This window comes from Staurois parvus, unplaced genomic scaffold, assembly GCF_062004578.1.
Source record: "Staurois parvus isolate SC_StPar_1 unplaced genomic scaffold, SC_StPar_1.0 ptg000010l, whole genome shotgun sequence".
In the NCBI taxonomy this organism is placed as follows: Eukaryota; Metazoa; Chordata; class Amphibia; order Anura; family Ranidae; genus Staurois; species Staurois parvus.
The window spans coordinates 2,049,205-2,075,092 of NW_028317806.1; the positions used below are offsets into that span (position 1 = coordinate 2,049,205).

General features: G+C 41.4%; 1 protein-coding gene across 1 annotated transcript in view; it reads right to left on the minus strand.

Annotated features, from left to right (window-relative positions):
- Positions 1 to 25,888, minus strand: part of VWF (von Willebrand factor) — a 219,839-nt gene that overhangs the window by 61,085 nt on the left and 132,866 nt on the right. Inside the window, exons 35-38 of the mRNA XM_089669873.1 lie at positions 22,449 to 22,669; positions 17,222 to 17,414; positions 14,594 to 14,938; positions 3,576 to 3,781 (exon numbers count right to left, since the gene is read on the minus strand). Of these exons, the coding sequence (XP_089525999.1) occupies positions 3,576 to 3,781; positions 14,594 to 14,938; positions 17,222 to 17,414; positions 22,449 to 22,669 (965 nt within the window). The remainder of the gene's footprint in view (positions 1 to 3,575; positions 3,782 to 14,593; positions 14,939 to 17,221; positions 17,415 to 22,448; positions 22,670 to 25,888) is intronic.

The following is a 25,888-nucleotide window of genomic DNA, read 5'->3' on the forward strand; positions in this document are numbered from 1 at the left end:
GCATGGAGATGACAGGTTTGTGTCCACTCAGTTAATGTACAGCGGACATGGACAGAGCCTGCTCTGCTCTATGGGTGGTTGTGTATAAACAGACTCTGCTGTCTCTTTACACCTGGCTGCCCTCCAATCCGATCCATCTAGACAGCCAGCAACTGATCCCCTTTTTTTTTCTTAGTGGACAGCATTGGATTGGAGTTAGGCGGGTGTAAACAGACAAGTCCGTTTACACCCTGTGCTCCATAGGGGCGAATAGAGAGTTCAATCAGATCCACTTGAAAAACTGATAGGTGGACCTGATCAGACCTTTTGTGTGAAAGGGGCCTAAAATCAAGCTCCCCCCAGATTAACTATGCTGCTGTCCAAAGATGCCTGCTTTACTACTTCATCCAGAATGCAGACCCCCTAAGGCAGGAATTGTGTTACTGGCAGGATCACCAGGTAAAATAAAAGAAAGCCAAAAAAGGAAAACTAATGCAGTCACCACATCTAAGGATTAGTAAACTGCAATATATTACATTTTTGTCTTTGACTTTAGTGCTGCTTTAAATATAAGTATCTTTTTAGGATTCATCCCTGGTTAGCAAGGGTAAATGCTTGCTTAGTCTAAGGTATAAGAAACAGGCAGAAACTTTATTCCTTGCTTCCTCAGGCTTTCTCCCCGCCATATGACTGGTCCCACAAAGTCACTCCTCATTACAGTTGTGTGCCCCCCTGATAACATCAATACTTCCAATCTAGGACCAAAGGTGCCAAGATGTTGAGGGCCCACCCACATAGCAGGAATGGAGAAGAGCACTGGCGGTTAGAGAAGGGAGGCATAAGGCTAAGTTCACACTGTTGTGTTCCCTGCGTGGCACAACAGCCAGTGGTGTCCCTACGCAGGTGCGGGGGGTGCACGCTGCACTGGCTGATACCTACCAAACGGGGTGACAGCGGACCCTCTCCACAAAAAGGTACGTTGTAAAGCAAGCCGACAATCCCCACAGGATGGATCGGATCTGCGGATTGAGCATAATGGATCAGAGTCCGATCCATCATGCTCCCCAATCCGAAGATCCGATCCATCCTGCGGGGATCGTCGTCTTGCTTTACAACTTGCCTTTTCGTGGAGTGGGTCCAGTGTCACCCCGTATAGGTTGCATGGCGACGATCCCCACAGGATGGATTAGATCTGTGGATTGGGGAGCATAATGGATCGGACTCCGATCCATTATGCTCAATCCACAGATCTGATCCATCCTGCGGGGATCGTCAGAAGGGGTGTCATCAAGTGTTATCGCACTGGGTGACACCAACCCTAGGGATGCCTCTGACAACAGCCTTTGTATTTGAATGGGCTGTTGTGCCTTCTGGAAATGCAGGGAAAATTCCCTGCACCTTTCCTAAAATGCAGCCACACAGAAACCGCATGGTGCTTTTACACCTCGTAAGTAAACAAAAAACCCTTTAACCAATCATATTTGAATAAATCATATATGTAGAAAAAAAAATCCATATATACATTTAGGGCGGAGCCAGTGAAATCAGGATGTCCTAACAAGGTAGTAGGAGTTTTTTTCAGACCATGGCCACTGAGGTACATGTGTATGTGTTTTTTAATCTGTGTATGTGTTATTTAATCTGAATGTGAAAAAATATATGTGCGTGTAATTTCAATATTGTAATAAAAATAGGAACGTTTCAACACTATGATTGTTTTAATTGTCTTCCTGATCATCCAATGGGGAATATAAAGGAGTACCTTTTAAAAAAATCTCCCACTGGCTTTTTTTGAGACAGAATTAAAACATTATGAGGAAATAAGAGGGAGTGGAGGAGAAGTGGAGGCGCATAATCCCATCAGAAGAGTTTGGAGTGTTTTCTGAGCCTTTAAAGGGGCAGGTGCACTTTGACCTATTGTATATGTAGGTCACACAATAAGGTGAGAGCATAGAGTGGAAGGTGGAGGATCACTTGGGGAGCCACATACAGTATATGAAACTTTGGAGTGACTGAGGAGAACAATGCACAAATACAAAAGGACTTTTATGGGACTTTGTTTATGTTTTCACATGATCATTTCATTATATACAAGTAGTAGTATTGGATATGAAAAGAATTTCTGCAAGCAAGTTTAATTTAGAGTCAATGGTGTTTACTGTATAGGGTTCTTATGTTTTTTTGTTTAGCTTGTTTGTGTTTTTGAAAAATAATATACATCACAATTTTATTGTGATACAAATCAGCTGCGCTGTATTTTGTAATTATATCTGTGCTTTTGCACCTTATGGTTTCATGCACCCATGCTGCTTTTCTGATACATGGGGGTGCCATTAACAATTAATGGCACCCCTGCATGTCTACATACAAGCAGCAGGTTTTGGTTGTGGGTGCAGGACAGCATGTGAAATTACATACTGTCCAGCACCCGCAGCTATGTGATCCTAGCCTAAGAGAGGTATTTCTGCTGATCCCTTAACCTCTGGACTAAGTAAACATTTAATCCTTAGTACCAACAGGTGTAGCCAAAATGCTTATATCCAATGGCTGGCCAGAGTAGGCTTTAAATGAAAACTCAATTTTGTGAAAGTAATCGATAAATAATTGTTACATAGCTCATTTGGTAATTTAACCCCTTTAGTTCCTGCCTCAGTGGTTGGGGGAGGATGGATGGACTTTTTTTTTGCTAAGCTCTCCAATTTTCCTTTATTCTTGCTAAGAAGGCAGAATCTCATTTCTCCCTTGATTCCTAGTTGCCTCAAATGAGCTTGTATAAGAAGTATAGACACTTATTGACCTGCAGAGCTTCTTAAAGAAGAATTACATTAAGCACTTTCTGCCCATTCATCTTGGCAAAATGCCTCCAGGTCATGCAAGGTCTTTGGTCATCTGCATGAACCGCATGTTTGAGATATCCCCAGAGTGGCTCAATGATATTAAGGTTGGGAGACTGTGATAGCCACTCCAGAACCTTCACCTTTTTCTGCTGTAAGTACTGGAGGGTCAACATGGCCTTGTGCTTAGGGTCATTATTTTGCTGGAATATCCAAGAGCGTCCCATGGGCAGCTTTAGTGCAGAAGAATGCAAATTGTCTGCCAGTATTTTCTGATAACATGCTGCATTCATCTTGCCATCAATTTTCACAAGATTCCCCATGCCTTAAGAGCTCACACCCCACCCCTGCCCAAAAAAACATCAGTAAACCACCAACATGCTTCACAGTGGGGATGGTATTCTTGTTACATATGTGAGAAACTAACCTTTAATTGCCACCTTGTGTGTGTCACTGTGTATCTCTACCAAGGCTGAACATTCCAGGGTATGTAAACTTTTGAGCAGGGCCATTTGGGAAATTTCTATTATCATTATGATTTAAAAGGAGCCAAACAACTATGTGATAATAAATGGCTTCCTATGATCACTATACTAAGTATTTTGACACAATCATTCATATTTTCAATATCAATGCCAACATTTCACGATTTCTGCCAAGGTATGCAAACTTCCGAGCACAACTGTATAAGCTGAACACCTGTCCAGTTTCTCAAAATCAATAATCTTTTTGGTTTAGATTGGAGTATCAGGGCATACATACCTGGTACTCAGTTCCGTAGATATCAACACACTGGGTGCACGCACTTTCAGAGACACATTTTCCGTATAATGTAACTTTTCCATCTGGACAAAAGCAGCCTTCTGTTGGGTGGTCATAGCAGTCTGTTGCATTGTGGATATTTGTGCAGTCCCTTTCACATCCTGACCGGCAGGGGTTGTACACCATGGTACTTGGACAGTTCATAGCTGAAACATAAAAAAATGCAATATATATATATATTTTTTTTTTTTGTGTGTGTGGATATACTAGACATACATTACACCATGGGTCAGAAAAGTATATATACTGTACATCAAGGTTAGACAACCCCACTTGAACAATAATCATAGAAGATCACTGTGTGCTTTTTTTAAAAAAAAAATTAAAAGTAAGCAAGATTTGAAGAGTGCAGGGATCAATATAAATTACACAATTACACAGAGTTCAAGAGTCAGCAGTACAGTTGTGTTCAAAATAATAGTGTGTTGAAAAAAGTGAACAAAGCTCAAAATCCTTCTAATAGCTTTTATTTCCATACACACAAATGCATTGGGAACACTACACATTCTATTCCAAATCAAAACATGAAGAAAAATATATCAAATTTGTGTTGTTCCTCTAAAAAAAATTGAAGAAAAGTGAATATTAGACTGTTCAAAAAAATAGCAGTGTTTGTATTCTTCTTTACAAACTCAAACATTCACTATATAAACTGAAAAATGTTTGAAGATTTTGCTTTCCTTTGAATCACTTCATTAATATTTAGTTGTAGTCGCACTGTTTCTGAGAACTGCTGTACATCTGTGTTGCATGGAGTCAACCAACTTCTGGCCCCTGTGAACAGATATTCCAGCCCAGGATGATTGGACTACATTCCACAGTTCTTCTCTATTTCTTGGTTTTGCCTCAGAAACTGCATTTTTGATGTCACCCCACAAGTTTTCTATTGGATTAAGAATTGGGCTGGCCACGCCATAACGTCAATCTTGTTGGTCTGGAACCAAGATGTTGCACGTTTACTGGTGTGTTTGGGGTCGTTGTCTTGTTGGAACACCCATTTCAAGGGCATTTCCTCTTCAGCATAAGGCAGCATGACCTCTTCAAGTATTCTGATGTATTCAAACTGATCCCTGGTATGCGATAAATAGGCCCAACACCGTAGTATGAGAAACATCCCCATATCATGATGCTTACGCAACCATGCTTCACTGTCATCACAGTGTACTGTAACTTGAATTCAGTGTTTGGGGGTCGTCTGACAAACTGTCTCCGGCCACTAGACCCAAAAAGAACAATCTTACTTTCATCAGTCCACAAAATGCTTCGCCATTTCTCTTTAGGCCAGTCAATGTGCTCTTTGGCAAATTGTAACCTCTTCAGCACATGTCTTTTTTTCAACAGTGGGACTTTGCTGTGGCTTCTTGCAGATAGCTTGGCTTCACATAGGCGTCTTCTAATTGTAACAGTACTCACAGGTAACTTTAGACCTTCTTTGATCTTCCTGGAGCTGATTGTTGGCTGAGTCCTTGCCATTTTGGCTATTCTTCTATCCATTCGAATGGTAGTTTTTCGCTTTCTTCCACGTCTTTCAGGTTTTGGTTGCCATTTTAAAGCATTTGCGATCATTTCAGCTAAGCAGCCAATCATTTTCTGCACTTCTTTATATGTTTTCCCCTCTCCAATCAACTTTTTAATCAAGGTACGCTGTTCTTTTCAATGTCTGGAATGACCCATTTTCCCACAGAATTTCAGACAGAAATGCACTGTAACCAGCATGTACAACATTTGCTGCCTTCCTTCCTTAAATAAGGGCAATCTAAGCTAAAATTGCCCACAGCACAAATTCCCTCCTCCCTGTAAAATGTACTCACCAGACATCACATGCAGTGGCACCCAGCAGAGTGAAGTCTTCTCAGGTCTCCCCTTCACTGTGACATATAAAGTCAGGTCCATAAATATTGGGACATCGACACAATTCTAACATTTTTGGCTCTATACACCACCACAATGGATTTGAAATGAAACGAACAAGATGTGCTTTAACTGCAGAGTGTCAGCTTTAATTTGAGGGTATTTACAGCCAAATCAGGTGAACGGTGTAGGAAATACAACAGTTTGCATATGTGCCTCCCACTTGTTAAGGGACCAAAAGTAATGGGACAATTGGCTTCTCAGCTGTTCCATGGCCAGGTGTGTGTTATTCCCTCATTATCCCAATTACAATGAGCAGATAAAAGGTCCAGAGTTCATTTCAAGTGTGCTATTTGCATTTGGAATCTGTTGCTGTCAACTCTCAAGATGAGATCCAAAGAGCTGTCACTATCAGTGAAGCAAGCCATCATTAGGCTGAAAAAACAAAACAAACCCATCAGAAAGATAGCAAAAACATTAGGCGTGGCCAAAACAACTGTTTGGAACATTCTTAAAAAGAAGGAACGCACCGGTGAGCTCAGCAACACCAAAAGACCCGGAAGACCACGGAAAACAACTGTGGTGGATGACCGAAGAATTCTTTCCCTGGTGAAGAAAACACCCTTCACAACAGTTGGCCAGATCAAGAACACTCTCCATGAGGTAGGTGTATGTGTGTCAAAGTCAACAATCAAGAGAAGACTTCACCAGAGTGAATACAGAGGGTTCACCACAAGATGTAAACCATTGGTGAGCCTCAAAAACAGGAAGGCCAGATTAGAGTTTGCCAAACGACATCTAAAAAAGCCTTCACAGTTCTGTAACAACATCCTGTGGACAGATGAGACCAAGATCAACTTGTACCAGAGTGATGGGAAGAGAAGAGTATGGAGAAGGAAAGGAACTGCTCATGATCCTAAGCATACCACCTCATCAGTGAAGCATGGTGGTGGTAGTGTCATGTGGGCATGTATGGCTGCCAATGGAACTGGTTCTCTTGTATTTATTGATGATGTGACTGCTGACAAAAGCAGCAGGATGAATTCTGAACTGTTTCAGGCAATATTATCTGCTCATATTCAGCCAAATGCTTCAGAACTCATTGGACGCTGCTTCACAGTGCAGATGGACAATGACCCAAAGCATACTGCAAAAGCAACCAAAGAGTTTAAGGGAAAGAAGTAGAATGTTATGCAATGGCCAAGTCAATCACCTGACCTGAATCTGATTGAGCATGCATTTCACTTGCTGAAGACAAAACTGAAGGGAAAATGCCCCAAGAACAAGCAGGAACTGAAGACAGTTGCAGTAGAGGCCTGGCAGAGCATCACCAGGGATGAAACCCAGCGTCTGGTGATGTCTATGCATTCCAGATTTCAGGCTGTAATTGACTGCAAAGGATGTGCAACCAAGTATTAAAAAGTGAAAGTTTGATTTATGATTATTATTCTGTCCCATTACTTTTGGTCCCTTAACAAGTGGGAGGCACATATGCAAACTGTTGTAATTCCTACACCGTTCACCTGATTTGGATGTAAATACCCTCAAATTAAAGCTGACAGTCTGCAGTTAAAGCACATCTTGTTCGTTTCATTTCAAATCCATTGTGGTGGTGTATAGAGCCAAAAATGTTAGAATTGTGTCGATGTCCCAATATTTATGGACCTGACTGTAACACATCACAGCTGAGAAGGAGCCTAAGACTTCCCATGGCTTTGCAATGCCTATTGCTGCTCTGATTTGAGGTCTTAGAGGTGGAAACCACTTCCAACAGAGGGGTGACATGGTGGAATATAACCATCACATGGCAATGATTGACAGGTAAGTTGCGTAAATACATGTAAATGATACATTTGTAAAATATCTAACCTGGCTTGCTATACTGTAACAATGTTCAAAACTGAAACAATGGATACAAATGCTCTTTGTGTGTATCAATGCTTTTACAAACCAGATAATACCTTTTAAAAGTAGCAGTGACAACTTCACTGTGCTGTATATAGCCTGTGCAGAGACAAGAGCTGAGGGAGGGGCCCAGCAGGTCTCACCCACTACAGGCAGCCTGCAGAAAACTACAGGAGAGGGTGGATACAAGACCAGCCAACCCACCAAGCAAGGAAAGCAGCAGTAACTGGTCTTCAGTATAGGAAGCAAAGTGCAGGAGCTGTTTTATGATGCATTACTGCACAGAGAGGGAAATGTATTGAAACTGGAGCAGCTGTGCATGGCAACAGACTGAAGATGAAAGCTGATTGGCAGCCTTGCACAACTGCTCCAGATTCTTTTTGCTCCAGTTTTGACAAACTCCCCCCTAAAGCTGGAGGAAATGCACAAAGGACACCAAATGCCAAGATTTACAGTGGTTCTAAAGTCAAAATGATTTTTATTCTAATTTATTCCCTGAATTAAAGTGATTCTAAAGACTTATTGTTTTTTTTTTTTAATAACAAAGATGTAGTTTTGCACAGAGCAGCCCAAATCCTCCCCTCCTGGCCCCTCCCTCCTGTCAGGTGCCCCCACAGCAGGCAGCTTGCTATGGTGGCACCCACTGCTCTGTGTGTCCATTCACACACGGAGCCGCGGCTCAGCCCCACCACCCTTGCTCTTCTCATTGGCTCATTGGCTCACTGGCTGTGATTGACAGCAGTGGGAGCCAATGGCTCCTGCTTCTGTCTCAGCCAATGATGAGAGGGAGTCCTGGGATAGCAAGACTCCAGTGCACACCGATGGATCACGAGGGGGCTTAGGTGAGTATGGGGGGGGGGGGGGGCTGCTGCACAGAGAAAGTTTTTTTTGTCTTCATGCATAGAATGAATGAAGGTAAAAAAACCTTCAGCCTTTACAACACTTACCTGACTCCTGTCCCTATTCCAGTGCTGTCCTGGCTGCAAGCACTGCTCCCTTCTGGTATCACAGGAGACACAGAGAACAGCAGCAGCCATAGGCTATTGCTGCTGTAGGTCAAACTCCTTTGAGATGGAAGTGGGTGAATAGCTTACCAGCAGTGTGTATCTATGGATGCACACATCCTGGCTTGGGAGCACCTGGCTTGCTGAGAAGGCACCTGGAGGTGGGAGGAGTAAATAGCACCGGCGCAGAACTGCCAAAGAGGTGGTAAGGTCCATACTCTATGCAGTATCATTGCACAGAGCAGAAAGCGATAACATTTTTTTAATTTTAACACAAAAATAAATTATCATTTTTTAGCATTTTAAGTAGGAACATTCATATCCGCAGTAATTAGAAAATATTTATTTAGCCTGGAGTCTAGTTTTAAATACGTTCTCATAACTGATTAGTATGATCCTTCATCTGCAGATATTGACATTTTCCTTTGAGGAGGATTATTACAATATTTTGTAATCACATGCAGTTCTTTACAATTACACAGGTTTTGATCAATGCTTGTCATGAACATATTTATTCCTTAAATGTGCAAAATAAAAGTACACATTTTAACTTAAAAAATATAAAAAAAAAAAAAATACATGTGTGTTTGATTTTAACTTTAAGCAGAAAATGCTAATTTGGTATGTAGTTCATTATGGACAAAAAAATAAATTTAATTTATATAAATATAAAAGACTGTTTCTCTTTGATAATATGATATGCTATGTTTAGATGTTTACAGTTACTTTAACTGCATGACGTCAAAGTATCTTTGCAATTGTGCCGGGATTGCATAATGGAGTGATGTATGGAAGATAAGGACCAGCTCTATGCCTTGTGATCCTAGAGACACAAAATTCTACACATATGGGATATCTAACATTTTGCAGTTTCCTAAAGCATCTATGCTTTAAAGTGTATCTAAACCCTTAAACAAAAATGTTATCTGTTGCATTTTAGCAACCCATGTCGAGGCTGCATTAGTTTTCTTTTTTGATGAAAAGGCGTTTTCTGTACTTGCTGAGAACTTTCTTCACTCAAAAAACTGACTCATTGGTAAACTGGAATATATTACATTTTTGTTTGTGGGTTTAGTTTTACTCTACGTCTTGCTGTACTGTAGGATATTCACCTCCCTGAAAATTGTGTATTATCTATAACTTTCTAAAAGGCTAATACAGGCCATACATGGTTCGAATTCCGAACGATTTGTCGTCTGAAAATCGAAAATATCGTTTGCTCTGGTGCCATCAATGATTTCGAAAATTGGCCGACCAAGTCATATAGTTCACCCCATATAACAGGCAAAATTTCTGTTCCTTCCAGGTCATGGCTCATGCGCATATTCTTTTCGGAAAAACGAACATATAATTTGACCATCATTGAGTCGAAAATTGGTAGTTTTTCACGAATTTTCCAACATGACCGATCACCGAAAAGGGGAGGAACCACGAAAATCGCCCAGTGTCATTGACCCAGGAACAGAGTGAAAATCAGCTGATTATTCTTACATCCAATTTTCGGACGAAAAACCGGTCGAATTTCGACCCATGTATGGCCGGCCTTAGAGCCTTTGAAAGTTGTTGTGTGTTATATGTAAGCAGAGCATATCAGATTTTGGACTTTGAGATACTTATAAGATATATATAGATATTTTTTTCCTCCGGGGTGGTTCACATTAAGCTGCGATACAAGCAGTGACACAGCCATGCTATCTGACTCAGGGGTGTCCTGTAATGAAAGACTTTTATTGACCTAGTGCAGACAGATGGCATCAGGTGTTATTATCTTATCAGTCATGTAGAGCTCACACTTCTAAAGGGTAAAAAAGGGAAACCTCCACTTAATATGGGTGACTCCCCTTAAAACATGCCGAGACTTAGTGTGTCTGAACAGAATGCTGGATATTAGCTGCGTCGTATGAGGCAATGGAAAATCCAGCAGACACTGTTACTGTATTGAAGAATATTTGAGGAGGTTTCTTTAATTCTGTATTTTAGCATTCAACAATTCTGTTAGGATTTAGAAAAAAATGTTTAAAGTTTAAAATTCAGCTGTGGCCAGGGATCCCTTTCCCCACAAACCCCTCCCCCCCCAACTAAACTAAATTAAACTAGATATCAATTTTACTTACCTAAATATGTGGTTACCTGACCTGGGCCCTTCTTAGAGTGTCTACATCACTGCCTGGTGATGTGGGCAATTTCCATTGGCTGTATATCAGCAGGGCCCTTAAGGCTGGATTCACACTTGAGCGTAGAGTCTCAGCATTTTTCGTGCATTTTTTCACGTGATTTTTGCACATTTTTGCTTGTCTTCATACAGCTTTTTAAGCTTTGGCAGTTTTTTATTAGCCAATAGAGAAAAATATTATTTGTTGCATCATTTGTTGCTAGGTTTTCCAGCTTTTTTATCTTTTCCATCAGCTTTTATTTCTTTTTTACTTTTATTCATTTATTATCTTTTTTTTGTTAGGGTTAGGGTGATAATAATAATAATAATAATAAATTAATAAATAAATGTAACATAAATACACAAATAAATAAAAATAATCATAAATAAAATAAATGAATAAAAGATAATAAATAAATAAATAACCCCTAACCTTAACCCCCTAACCCTTAAAATAATAATAATAATAATAATATTAATAACAAAATAATAATAAATAAACACCCTAACACAAAATAAATAAACAAGAATAATTAATATTATCATTATTTTTTTTGTTCAGGTTTGGGTGTTTATGTATTATAATAGTAGTAGTATTATTATTCATAATTTATTTAATACTTTTTTAAAGGGGGTTAAGGTTAGGGGCTAAATATTATTTATTTATTATTACATATAATTTTATTTATTTATGATTATTTTTATCTATTTATGTATTTTTTTTTTACATTTATTTATTCATATAATATTACTAATTTTCTTAATTTTTTTCATTTGAGCAGAAAAACGCGAGACAAAATGCACAAATACTCGCAAAAATGTGCAAAAAATGCACAAATCGTGCGTTTCCATTATCTTCTATGCAACTAAATACACTCAAAAACACACATGTCTGCTTGATTTGAGCAACAAAGAAAGCTCCAGAACTTGTTTGAGCTTCAGGCATTTGGCTTCAGGCAACTTGGAGTGGAGATGTGAACCATCTCCATTGAGAATAATTGATTTTTTTTATCCTCAAACGTTTTGGAGCTTCAAGCTACATATCACTCAAGTGTGAATGGGGCCTAAGAATCCAGCGTTGGTGGTGTGATGTCAGAACAAGGGGCAATGACAAGACTAGTCAGCAGCTGTTCCAGATCTCATTGATGGATTACCAATCGTTACTTATGGAATGCCACAGGGGCCACAGGGTTTCGCACCCTGTCAAAAGGATCAGTAGATCCAGAGATACAGGCAGCTGAAGTCATATGAAAATCTTGACTTCTCCTTTAAACATTAATCTTGGTTCTGTCCCTTCCTGCCTTCCTTTTGGTCTCTGAGAGTGGTCATTACATTAAAGGGCCAATGGTAGACTCGAGAGGTAGGAACAGCTGGGCCAACCTTGTACAAGAAAATAAATGACAGAAGTGCCAACCCACTAGTAATTATCCATAATGGTCTTTATTAGATGTAGTAGTCAACAAAGGCATGCCAACGCTACTAAACTGCTGGATTATATGAGGGACAGAAATTTATATTACTAATATCAGCCAAAGCAGTCCAGACTTTACAACTATCACTTCTCAGCCCTGAAGAAGGTGAGCATTTTTAGCTTTCAAAATGCACTTTGATTTTCTTTTTTGACTGCTATGTCTAATAAATATCATTCTGGGCACTTACTAGTGGGTTGGTGCTTCTGCTTTTCCTTATTTTTGAAAATTTCTACAATGACCGTCTGTAAGGCCCTTGTATGAATAGGGAATTGCCAACCAATCCCAAGAACTATTCCCTATTCAACTAAGCTTGAGCATATCCCCACCAATCCTTCTACCCAAATGCCCAGCGCTCCTCCATTCTGTTACTGTACTAGTAAAAGAAAAGTCAACTGTGCCCTATACCTCTAAATATGCTGATAGTTTGGCATGCAGTGTAAGTAGCCTAGATGGCCACATAAATACATAAATGATATGCAGACTAGTACTGTGTGTAGGGATTTAGGAGCACATTTGTTCTTGCAAAAATCAATTACTGCAAAAGAACTGAGTAAAGTGGCTAAATGGTTAGCACTTCCGCCTGGCAGTACTAGGGTTGTTAGTTCAAACCCCAACCATGGCACCACCTGCCTGGACATGCTGGTAGATGAATTGGCTCCTGTCTAAATTGGCCCTAGTATGTGTATGTATGAATGTAAGTTAGGGACCTTAGATTGTACACCCCTTGAGGGTTAGGGACTGATGTGAATGTACAATATATATGTAAAGTGCTGCATAAATTGACGGCACTATATAAGTACCTGAAGTAAATTAATATGCATAGCATTTGTCAGCAATGAATTTTACCTTGGAGGGATGAAGTTGAATTCTATCTCCTATGCCTAATTCCTATACTGATTAAGCACTACCCTTTTTCCCTTTTGTAAAGAGATTATGTTTCAGATATTTTGTAATTTAAAGCTGAATTTTAGGTATGAAATTTTTAAAAGTTACCGCAAGTGCACCGTTCTCCACTAGTTCTCAGATCCTGTGCCGAGAGACTGCCCTGCTGCTTACTGAACACAAGAGGCCACTTTGCTGGCAGAGGCACCATTCACGGAACACTTTGCAACTGCTCAATGAATGCATAGTGTAGACCACCATAGTAGTGGTGCTAGCTACGGGATCCCATAGGGATGATACATACAAACTTACATTTGTCTAAGTTGGACCAATGTAACTGTGTAAAAATTGCTTTACCTAAACTTCAGATTTAATATTTTGGTGTCACTTATGATAATGAACAGAGATGCAGAATGTCAGATTCGCATGTAACACTGTTTCTGGACTGACAGTTGGTGGGTAGGAGATGAGTTGGGGCAACAGCTAGATTTGTAGTTTACACAGGGCAATACTCTTGTTGTGTTATGGCTCATGTACACTGCAGCTGATAAACGCACATTTAGGAGCTGTTCGGCGTTTTTTCAGCAGCCCCTGAACTCTCCCTAATGTTTTCCTATGTGTCCATGTACACATCTTCGTTTACAGTCGTTTTCAGGCATTTGAGTTTACAGTCGTTTTTTTTTAACACAGAAAACTTCAGCAGTCGATTTTATCAGCGTTTCAAATCCAAAACGCTTTTAAACAAGGTTAAACGCGACGAAATGTGTTTATAAGTGTTTGCGTCTGAAATTTTTTTTTAATTCTTCCAGTTCCCAATGCTGTCCAGAGCCTTTTTTCTACATGAAAAATGCATGCTAAGCGTTTTCAAGGTACTCAGATGGACAAAACACTGAACACAGGATGTTCCTACCAAGCTTGTCACACATTGTAATGACCTATTCACACCTCTCCCACCCTTGGAAACAAAAGATATGTTAATGACCATTCACACCTCAAATTCCTCATGAAGACCCCCTGCCAGATGGCCTTAATGACTCATTCCACCAGACACCTTTCCCACCCTTGGAAACAAAAGATATGTTAATGACCACTCACACCTCAAATTCCTCATGAAGACCCCCTGCCAGGTGGCCTTAATGACTCACTCCACCAGACAACTTTCCCACCCTTGGAAACAAAAGAAATGCTACTGAGCAACTCACACTAATCTCAACACATACTGCTGTCTCTGCTTCTACTCTCTGCATTTCTCTGAAACAGTCTGAAACAGTTAATAATTTACCACTTTTCAGTGCATTCTGGGGATTTGGAAGGTTCTCCTGTGCTTATCATTAAAAAACACTTCTAAACGCAAACGCACATAAAGGCATATAAACGTGTTATGCAAACATGGCTAAACGGACATTTTTTAACCTATGTTTTCCAGCAGTCAGTTTCCATCATTCAGTAGTGTCCCGTATACATGGGGTCTTACAGTGCTGATTGGCGCAAGTTACCTACATCTCCATACATGGAAATGCCAAGTGTTTCCTTCAGCTCCCAGCACTGAACGAAGCAGTGGGGGAGTGAAAAGAAGTTACAACATGTGGCCAGGGATGGTGGATTAAAGTAAACCAGTTATTTGCAAGTTCTTTACAGTAAGCACTGATATGTCATGTTTTTCTGCAGCAAAGTAGGACAATAGGTACTCACGACAGAGGTCTGTTGTTCTCCAGTCTGTGCACACGCCGTGTATTCGGCAAAGGTGGCTGTATCCAGCAATGATCTCACAGAAGTCTTGGCCGTGGCAGCTGCTTTCCTGGCACAGGGAGAAGTAGGTGCTGGGTTGGATCTTGGAGTGGCATGCCTCAAATGTTTGGGAGAGCAGGATGTTACAATGGGGGCTGGGAGGTTGGATGCAGACATCTTCCATTCGAGTTTTACATTCTCTACCCATATGGTCAGGCAAGGTCCACTGTTGTATGAAAAGGCTACTGTCTCTAGTTACCGAGCCATCCCTTAGTGTGAAATCGTTGCCGGAATTGTGGTCACATACACCTGCACAAAGAATCAGAAAATGAAATTTTTTTTATAATGCTTTAACCAGAAGAGTGCAACATTACAGTAAACCTATCACAGGTTGTAAACAAGTAGACATTACAGTACAGATAGTATCTTGGGGTACCTATGTGTACTTTTACAACACAAAGAAGCCCTTTCTGAGCCCCATGATTTCAAGCCTCCAGTCTAATCAGAGCTGAAGCCACATCCACCCAAGTGTCATGCCTTACTTTATCATGGACCAATAAGACTGCCTTGGGTGGAAAAATGGTGCTCTTGTTGACTTGTCAGAGAGCTGAGTTGAGCTGAGGTTGAGGCCTACTATGCAAACATTACCACGTGGATTGTAAGACTATGGGAACAAAAAAGGGGCATTCCTTTGTAGTAAATAGATTTTTGAACATATCAAAAACATGCTATCAATACTATTGACAACAAGGGAAGGGTCAAAGCCTGTGTCTAGGTTTTATTGCCTTAATTGAGAAAGCTTCTGTTTAGTTCCTGTTACAGCAACACCAGAACAAAAAATGATGAGTTAAGTGGTCACCAAGGTTAAAAGAAAAAGACAGCAATAAATGACTTCCTTTTATCAAGAAAAAAAATATTCTTGCTGTCCTATCTCTGGGAGGTCAATGTGCAGGTGCAAGCAGTCTGGAGGTAGATTTTTACCGGCTGGGATTCATACACCGTGAGAAGCAAGAGTAGTCAGAGTAGGTAAATATGAACCTGCAGGGTGGAGGGGTATGAGACATCATTAGCAGTAACCATTGCAGAACACAATGATTACTGCTAGTGGCTGTAGCTGCCGGCAGTAATCACATGTAAAAAAAATCTGACAGCCCGCCCAATGATGGATCAAATCTTGGTCGGTCCCTGCTGAAACAGATTCGATCTATCTATGGCTGGCTTTAAAGTACAAGTTCAGATTCAATCAAAAATCTCCACAGCCCCTCTCCCTATCCCCCAAATACAATTAGTGATGTCTCATACCCCTCCACCCCACAGGTTCATATTTACCTACTTTGACCACTCTGGCTTCCCATGCTGTCTGCAGCCCAGCCTGAAAAATATACAGCACACAATAGAACTGCAGGAGCCATTCCCCCATCAACACTGACTGACTGACTGTGTTGATGGGGGATTCAAATGATTTTCTTTCCTTCCACTCGTGGTGGAAGGAAAGAAAAGCGTATAATCTATGGGCTGCTTTAGTGTTAGTGACACGTTAACAGAGATAGTTAGTGGTTTTACTTACTTAGGTACCCTAATTGTTGAGTGAAGGATAAGACTGCTCTGCAGAAAATAATACTGTGCAGGAAATTAAGGGCTGTAAACTTCTCTCTCTATGAGTATCACTGTCTATGTAGAGCAGAGGAAATAGTGAGAGATTTGTCCCACCTTGGTCTCCATTTATTTGAATTACTTCTCCTTGGTAGATGGTTTAGAACAGCCTCTCCCAACCAGGTTGCCCAGGCACCCTGGGGTGCCTTGAGGTTTCTTCAGGGGTGCCTTGGCAAAATGTATAAAAATTGCCCAAAACTTGTATACAAGCCAGCAGGTGGATCAAGCCTGCCTTTTAGTTACACAAAGCCACAGGTTTTCATTGTGCACCATTATGACCTTCTAGCCCCCGGCATCCTGACAACCAATGACATAGTCAGTTAATAGGGGGATGTCAGCTGCCTGCACAGCATCCTAGTTTAAAAAAAAGTGTATTTGCTTTGGAAGAATAAATCACCTCTAATGTTAGGTGTCCTACATGTGTGGATGTTGATCGTCATATAAAACTATTAGAATAGTTTTTCACGTTAGAATGGGGTGCCCTTTTAAAATTATGGACAGTCTTGAGGCTCCCCATTTTAAAATAGGGTGCCTCAAGACTGTCCATAATTTTAAAGGGTCCCTTGGGACTGTCCATGATTTTAAAGGGTGTCTTAACTGAAAAAAAGTTGCGAAACACTGGTTTAGAAACATAAAGTAAGGACTAAGATTCAGAGAGAGTTTTTCTCCAAGGGCTATAAAAGCATTAAATATGGAAATGAAATTCAATTAATGAGCCAGATGGTTCAGGGTTACTGTTATTATAACAGATGTTCCTATTTCTAAAATGGAATGTTTTAGTATTTTTGATATTGATTTGATTTATGTACTATGAATGAGTGTGTGATGTATCGTTTTTACGGGTAATGGGTAGAGTAGGACAGAAATTTTGTTGTAAATTTATTTTGACAGTAAATCTTATCTATCTATCTACAGTGTCATCATCTATCCAGTACCTACCACAAAGTCCTGATGTACTTGAAGAGAACACATGGGGATTAAGTTGCAGTATAAACTCATTGATTGACGGTGTAAATGTAAACACAAATCCTAGTTTGGGAATCTTGACTTCATGTATGACAGCTCCATACACATCAATTTCGAACACACTGCTGTGATATGGCACGGTGACTGATTTTCCATTGACAGATACCTGAAAAAAAATAGATTAATTTTTATTTTTCAGGTTACAAAAATGGCTGGCTTTTGCAAATAAAAAAGTCACATTATTTAATTTAAAACAGTGATTCCTTCTAAAAAATCTACATTTGTTGCAAGAATTGTAAAACCTGTCAATACATCGCAACTACATTTGAGGCTCATCTACTCCACAATACCCACTTTCAGTGTACAGTTCTGCATGTGCATTTAAATACATTTGCAATATGTTTACGGTTCAATTTTTGCTGCTTTTTTCCTTCAATACAAAAATCTCTGTTTAGTATGCAGACATTTTCCCCTCTTTTTTATGCTTGCGTGTACGACTATACATGCATGTATGTATTTTCTGGTGCAAACAAATGCATGTTGCTATACTTTTTTTTAAAGCACTCACTGGAACCGAAGACAATGGTGTGTACTAGTGTGCTTGAGTTCAGGATGTGATTTAAAAAATGCACCCAATTGCATAAAGTTAAAAAGCCGCTAAGCAGAAATAATAATTATGAGGGTTTATATGAAGCAGCAATTTTATAACAGCCCGATTGCTTGCAGCACCGCTCAGTGTGCCCTTTGTGACTGCTCCAGGGATCCACAAATGGAATGATTGCAGGCGCCCAAAAGGCTCATCCAGAAAGTACTCAAGTACTGCGATACAAAGGTGCCGCACACCTGCCAGCTCATTGTGTGACGTATTGTAAGAATGCAAGTGTACAATCCAAATGCACGTGTTCCTGCGTTAAAAATGGCTGTGTATATAAATGGGTGCTGGAACCGAACAGAATCAGCAAGGGAGAATGTCACCAGCACACCGAGGATCACCAATATGGGTCCAAAAAATGTAATAAACGATCACATATTTACAACAAGGCAACGTTTCGGAGTCTCACAGGACCCCTTCATCAGGCATGTATTGTAAGAATGGTCTCAGCCTTGGCTCCTCCAAGGCCACATCCACTGACGCGTTTCTCATTTGTATAACATCAAGGCTTAAGCCCCCATCCAAACGATGTGTTGTGTGAACACAAACGTATTAATGCAATGCAACGCAATGTGTTAAGCCTGAAGGCAGTCCGTTCATGTTGAAAAAATAAGACTTGCACTCTTTCCTCTAGGGCAACGCACTGCAATGTAGTGTTTTTTTCTGTGTTAATGTGCGCTGCAATAAGGCTTATAATGCACATAAATAAAAGCTAAATCCAATCTGTACCATTTTTTAGATGAAACGCACCACAGCGTATGGCTAGTGCATTGTGGTGCACTGTAGTGTGGGTCCGTTGGCACTTACTGTACTTGTATTGTGTTGTACTATATTAGAAGCACATCTAGTTAAAAATGCATCTCACCTGCCTGAATTTAGTGTACCCACATTCCCGCATGAAAGAGGCCTCACAGATTTCTCATAGTCCTCCTGCAAAGTTACCACTGGTCCTGCCAGTTATGTCCACCCAATGCAGATTCCTGTAAAATTAAGGAAACAACACTGCACTGCTCCTGAATTTGAAGAAAGGTTGCCACTTTCACATAGTCATATGCTGTGTCTGCTTTTACTAAAGTGGGATATAAAAAATGTTGCAAGTGTGTGGGTATTAGCTTTGTCATTGCTGATTCACAAGTGTGCAGCTTATCTGTCAGCACTTGGCCACAACTAGCCCTGTGGATTGACAGCATTGCGTCTGTTGCAGAAACCCTCCAAATGTGAACTGCAGTGTCTGGGAGGGAGAGCGTGTGAGATTGTCATACAGCAGACTTTAGTTGTATTTTAGGAAAAGGAAATCCTTTGTTAGACAGTTATCATAGGAACAGGTGTCTGCATTGTGAAATTTCCCTCTTTTCCTGTTCTGGTAAAGGGCTCATGTACACTGCAGCTGATAAACTCATGTTCAGGAGCTTTTCTGCATTTTTTTCAGCAGCCCCTGAACTCTCCCTAATGTTTTCCTGTGTGTCCATGTACACTATGTCGTTTACAGTCGTTTACAGGCAGTTGAGTTTACAGTCGTTTTTTTTTTAACGCATCAAACTTGCATTCAGGAGTAGATTTTATCAGCGTTTCAAACACCAAACGCTTGTAAATGTGTGTAAATGCGGCTAGCCGCATTTATAAGCGTTTGCGTTTAGAAGCGTTTTTTAACTGTTCCATATCCAAATGCTATCCAGAGCCTTTTTTCATCATCAGAAATGCATGCAAAGTGTTTTCCATGTATTCAAATTGACCTAGCACACTAAGAATGTCAAAAAAATGTTTTACAAATTATAATTTTTGGTTATAAACTAATTTGTTTTTTTTTTCAACTAAAAAGATAGCTGTATACATTTTGGCCAAGATTTAGGAAGAAAGATTATTTATTTGCAAAATGTTATAAGAAAAACACTTTTTTTTCAAATGTTTGGACTTTTTCATTTATATAGCAAAAAATAAAAATCCCAGTGATGAATAAATACCACCAAAATAAAGTTTTATCTGTCTCAAAAAATGCTAAAAAATTAATACAGGTACAGTGTTGCATGACCGCGCAATTGCCATTCAAAGTGTGATAGCGGTGAAAGCTGAAAATTGGCCTGGAAAGGAAGGGGGGGGGGGGGAAAGTGTCCGGACATGAAGTGGTTAAACTGTAAAACTTTGGATTTCCTATTACTTTCTATCTCGGTGATAATGATCAACAGGTCACCCTAGCAAGCAGGGGCGGACTGACAACTCATGGGGCCCCCGGGCAATAGGAGATCATGGGGCCCCTGTGTCCTCGCCCACACCCAAAAAAGAAAAGCCTATGAAAAAGCCAATGAAAGGTACCAGGGCCATCTCATGGGGCCCCCTACTGACCCCGGGCCCTCTGGCAGTGCCGGAGTGCTTGAATGGTCAGTCCGCCCCTGCTAGCAAGTACACAGATAGCAATAAAAACCTGTAGATATTTTAGCTTTTCCCCGCTGTATTTAAATACTAAAAAGAAGAAATGTTGTTTGTACATACACTTCAAATCAATAGGGCTACCAACACCACACCTACACATTTATAAAAATATAACACAAAAAAACATGAACATGAATGTATATGCACTTGTAGAAACTGGCAATAATCCATTTAATCTAAGTTGTCGTTGTAAGGCAATATTTTCCTTAGCGCTTTGTGAGACATTATTTTCTGGCTGTTTAGGATATTTTCTGCAGTGCATCATCATTTAGCAGAGATTACTCACTTGCTGCAGTCACCCTGCCAGAGGTCGCTGGGAAGTCAGCAAGTTCTGTATGATGTTATATTGGGTGCTGTGTGTTGAGCAACAGCCCCTCTAAGATTCTTTATTATGTAACAAGATAACATTACATGTCCCGGACTCAATAAAAACCTGCAAACCGGAGATTTCTGACTACAGTCTGTGAGTTATTACTAAATCCCCAATTTAGTTCACTTGAAGGAAAAATCCACTTTTGTTTTAAAAAAAAAAAATTAATATAGCATACTAAAGGGCTACACAAGCCATATTAGAATTTAATGTTATTAAAATTACCTTTACATCTAAATCTGCAGTTATTATAATTTTCGAAAACTCAAAGAATGTAAAGCTAAACTCCAAGAAATATTGTCTAACTACAAGAGTCATGGAGTTTTTAATCCGAAACTTGGTGTGCTTTGCGTATTTTTTCTAGATCTGTGCAGTAATCCACTGTGACATCTTACCTCTGTGCAGGAGCTTCCTGTAATAAAGACCAGTCACTGCTGCTCTCTCTCCTTGTGCAGGGTGACTGGTCTTGCCTCCGCCCACTCCTGTAGTTTTCCGCAGGCTGTAGTGGGTGGGGTCTGCTGGGTCCCTCCCATAGCTCTGCTCTTTGCACAAGCTATGTACAGCACAGTGATGATGTAACTGCTGCTTTAACAAGGTAATGTGCAAAGGCATTTGGTGCTAACAAAGGGGATTTATATACTTTGTAGCTATCAGGGAATACTGTATATTCAACTGAAGGTTACTGTGCTCAAAGTTGAAATGTAATGTAGTATGACATTCTGGGTGTACAGAATGCACCCGGGAAGGTTATTTCCTGCTTTTATGATTGGCTTAATGGTTTTCTCAGAAGTCTGTGCTAAGATACTAGTAACATTTCCTCAGTAGATCTGCTCAGGTGGTTATAATGAGTGCAGATTCCCCCATTCAGCTCAGGCTTTATGTGCAGTGCATAGCGATGCCATTTATTGTTCACCCCAGTAGAGTGCAACACTTAACGCCCAGTAGCGCACCACAAGGCACATACCACGTGCTGCATATTGAAAAAAGGGTCATGCACGTTTTTTCATCCATTGCGGTGTATTGGCAGCCCATGCTTAATGCAGGTCAACACATGCCATAATGCATGCACCCAATGGATTACTTTAGTGTGAATGGGCCATCAATGTTTGCTAGGCATTTATTGAACAGTTATCTAATCCTCCCTCTCTCCTTTTCTTTAATTGCCCACTCTTGTTACATGTTTAACTAAAGGCAGCTGTCCATCAAATGAGATGGCAGATAATGGGACTGGAAGGAATAATTTCTATTTACAGTTCTATCTATCCAGTCTGCCACACAGTTCAGCCCCAGAATGGACAGTGAAAGGAGAAGCAGCACACTGATGAGCTCATCTCTACTCCTATCTGCTTCTTCTTCCCCCAATTTGATCAAAACTGTACAGGAAATGCAAGAAGCTGAGCCAAGTCATGTTTAGCAATTTACACTGCTTGCATTTAAAATAAATACATTTAATGATGAATGAACGATTAAAGAGCTGTACACATTTTGCATTTTTATCTGTTTGGATGTCAGCTTAAAATGCACAAGAATAGGTTGGCTTTAATGAAAATAGTTCATTAAAATGCTTCAAAGATACAGGCATTTTAAAGATATATGCAAATCTTGATGTATTTTGGTAAAAGTCAGGCTTGGCCATGACCTTTGCTTTGGCACCACTTGGTGCCTATTTTATATCTTTACTTTTATTATCAGTTCATTTTTTGTTGGTTTTATTTTAATATGCTGTCCTGGAAATCTTACTATTACTGTACCTGCATGTTGTGGTACAGTGTTACTTCATCCTGATTGTGTTTCACTTGCATAGAATTCATGCAGGTCTGATGGCTCAGTGAACTGCATTCACCGTTTTGTAGAATGACTTCCACGTTATTTGTTTTGTCATCAAACAACATGTAGGAACAATCACTGATGAGTTTAAAGTTTAGACCATCAAAGGTTACAATGTGTCTGTTGGAACTTCCCTTGCAGGTACCTAAAAAGGGAAACAAAAAAAAAAATGAAAACAAAGTTAAAGCAAAAACTCAACCAAAAAGTAAAAGTACAACTAAAGGCTCCTGTATGAGAGTCTAAATAGGTCCCAAATTAAAACAGAACTTTACCAATAACAACATGATAACAAATAGTGTTCTTTAGCAAGAACCATACACTCATCGGCCACTTTATTAGGCACACCTTGCTAGTACCGGGTTGGACCCTCTTTTGCTTTCAGAACTGCCTTAATTCTTCATGGCATAGATTCAACAAGGTGTTGGAAACATTCCTTAGAGATTTTGGTCCATATTGACATGAGTTACTGTTGCCTTTCTATCATCTCGAACCAGTCTGCCCATTCTTCTCTGACCTCTGACATAAACAAGGCATTTTCATCCACACAGCAGCTTTTCACTAGATAATTTCTCTTTTTCGGACCATTCTGTGTTAATACTAGAGATGGTTGTGCGTGAAAATCCCAGTAGATCAGCAGTTTTTTTAAATACTCCGACCAGCCTGTCTGGCACCAACAACCATGCCATATTCAAAGTCACTTAAATCCCCTTTCTTCCCCATTCTAATGTCCAGTTTGAGCTTCAGCAAGTCATCTTCACCACGTCTAGATGCTTAAATGCATCGAGTTACTGCCATGTGATTGGCTGATTAGCAATTTGTGTTACCAAGCAATTGAACAGGTGTACCTAATAAAGTGCCCGGTGAGTGTACATTCCACATTAATAATTATGCTACCAAAATTAGTGTGTGCTGTAAATTGCCTCCAGCATTGCTCCTGTTTCTTCTTGCTGTAGGCTGCCATTTTGCCGAAGCCCAGAGCCCCTGCGCAGCAGTAGATCTTTAGGCTGTCAGCAAATCGACTTCTACAAATATGGCACAGTGCCGAAAAATAGAGAGCAACTGAGCATGTGCAGAGCAGGGTGACACAGTTTGTTAGTGGATTTTAAACAGCATAGACACTTATTTTTAATGTTTTGCAAAGCTATTCCTGCAAAAGGGGACAGCATGAAGTGATTTAGCAGAACTTAATTTTCTGAACAAAGTTCCACTTTAAGGTATTTTGTGTTGCACAAGCCTCATGAAGTAAACAAAAAAACTCCTTTACGCTCCCTGACTGAGCCTAATCCACCATCATTTGTGTTTCACATGCTCCCCCTTCTAGACACTGCAGGTCACAGTGGGAAGGTTTCAGCAGCAGAAGCAGTGCTGTCAATCCAGAAAGCTGTGGGCAGGACTAGGTGTGGCCACGTGCTGATTGATGAGCTACAGGCCAGTGAATCAGCAGTGACAATACTGAAAGCCATGCCCCCTGCAACAACTTCTCACCCACTATAGTGGAAGCAGGAGCAGCTTAAATGTGAGTGGCAGCTCTGCTCTGAATTCAGGAGCATTGCAGCATTGTTGCCAAACCATTACAGGAAGCTGCATTCGGTGGACTTGCAGATGCTGTGAGGGACCGCCGAGCGGCACCACTAGCACTCCACCGGTCAGGCGTGCCCAGAGCGCGGAATCTAAGCCCCAGGGTACTTGTTCACCAGGGCCCCTGATGGTGGGGATGGACTTGTAGTACCCCGAGACCAGGTCGCCTCTACTGAGCACACCTGTCAGTGGTAGGGGTGTCCGCCAGGGGTTCCAACCAGGGAGAGCCAAATGTGAGGAGGTCGGGTGACCCCGATGGGATGGATGGATGGATGGCTGAGCAAGTGCGTAGTCAGACAGGCCGAGTCGGTACTGTAGAGGACGGTAAGGTACAAGGGAGCAGGCAGAGAATCGTCGGGTCACACGCCAGGTCAGCAACAGGAGGTCAGATCTAATGAGGGGCATCCAGGGAGAGAGGTCAGGCAAGCAAGGGTCTGGGCAGGAGAAATCAGCAAGGTCAATAGCAATCCGGGTCAATAACTTACTAGGCACAGGTACAGGAACGCAGGAAGCAGGTAAGACCAGAAGGCAACGAAATGACAGCTCAGGGACATTTAAATATCCCGCCCTGCGCTGCCATTGGTGCCCAGCGGGCGGCCGCGGCTTCTACTGCGCATGCGCGAACTCGAACGCCGCGGCCGGCCCGGAACTAGTGCCCGTGTACTGGGAGGAGCAGTGCGCCTGCGCCGGGACCATCGAGGCACGGAACGAGGGGATCCCTGACATTGCCCCCCCCCTACGGGCAACCTCCGGATGCCCACCCGATCACTCCACCACGGGTGATCACAAAGAAACCTCCGGACAAGCCTAGGTGCATGGACATTATGGGCTGGTTCCCACGAATTGTCCTCAGGGCCGTAGCCCTTCCACTTGATGAGAAATTGGGTCTGGCCCCCCCTTCGACGGCACTTCAAGATTGCCTCCACCTCGAATTCTTCTTCCTCTTCAACCGTTACGGCCTCCGGGGGCCTGGATTCCCGTTCCGGGAAGGCATCAGGGACTACCGGTTTCAACAGGGACACGTGGAAGACAGGGTGGATCTTGAGTGTGTCAGGGAGAACAAGTTCATAGGCCACCTCATTGACCATCCGTTTGATGCAAAAGGGGCCCATGAATTTAGGTCCCAACTTTTTTGACGGGCAGAGCATCCTCAAGTTTGACGTAGCCAGCCAAACCTTCTCTCCGGGCTGCAACACCAGGTCCCCTCTTCGCTTTCTATTAAAAGCCCTCTTGTAGTCTTCTTGGGCTTGACGGATGGCTTCCTGTAGTTTCTTATTGTTGGAGGTGAAGAAGGTCAGTGCATCCTGTGTCGCTGGAATCGGGCATTCCGGGACCAAGTCCGGGAGGAAGACAGGATGAAACCCATAGTTGGCGAAGAACGGGGACTGCCCAGTTGCTGAATGGCAAGCGTTGTTGTACGCGAATTCTGCCAAAGGGAGGAGTGGCACCCAGTCGTCCTGAGAGAATGATGTGTAGCATCGCAGGTATTGCTCCAGGGTCTGATTAGTCCTTTCGGTCTGGCCATTGGTCTGAGGGTGAAATGCCGAGGAAAGAGACAGCTTGATATCCAGGGCTTTGCACAACGCCCTCCAAAACCGCGAGGTAAACTGCACCCCTCGGTCCGAGACGATGTCTTCGGGAACCCCATGCAGTCTAACGATCTCTCGAATAAAGACTTGCGCCGTCTCGGCTGCAGATGGAGTCTTCCGTAAAGGGATGAAATGGGCCATCTTCGATAAGCGGTCCACGACCACGAGAATTGCTGTGTGGTCCAGTGAAGGTGGGA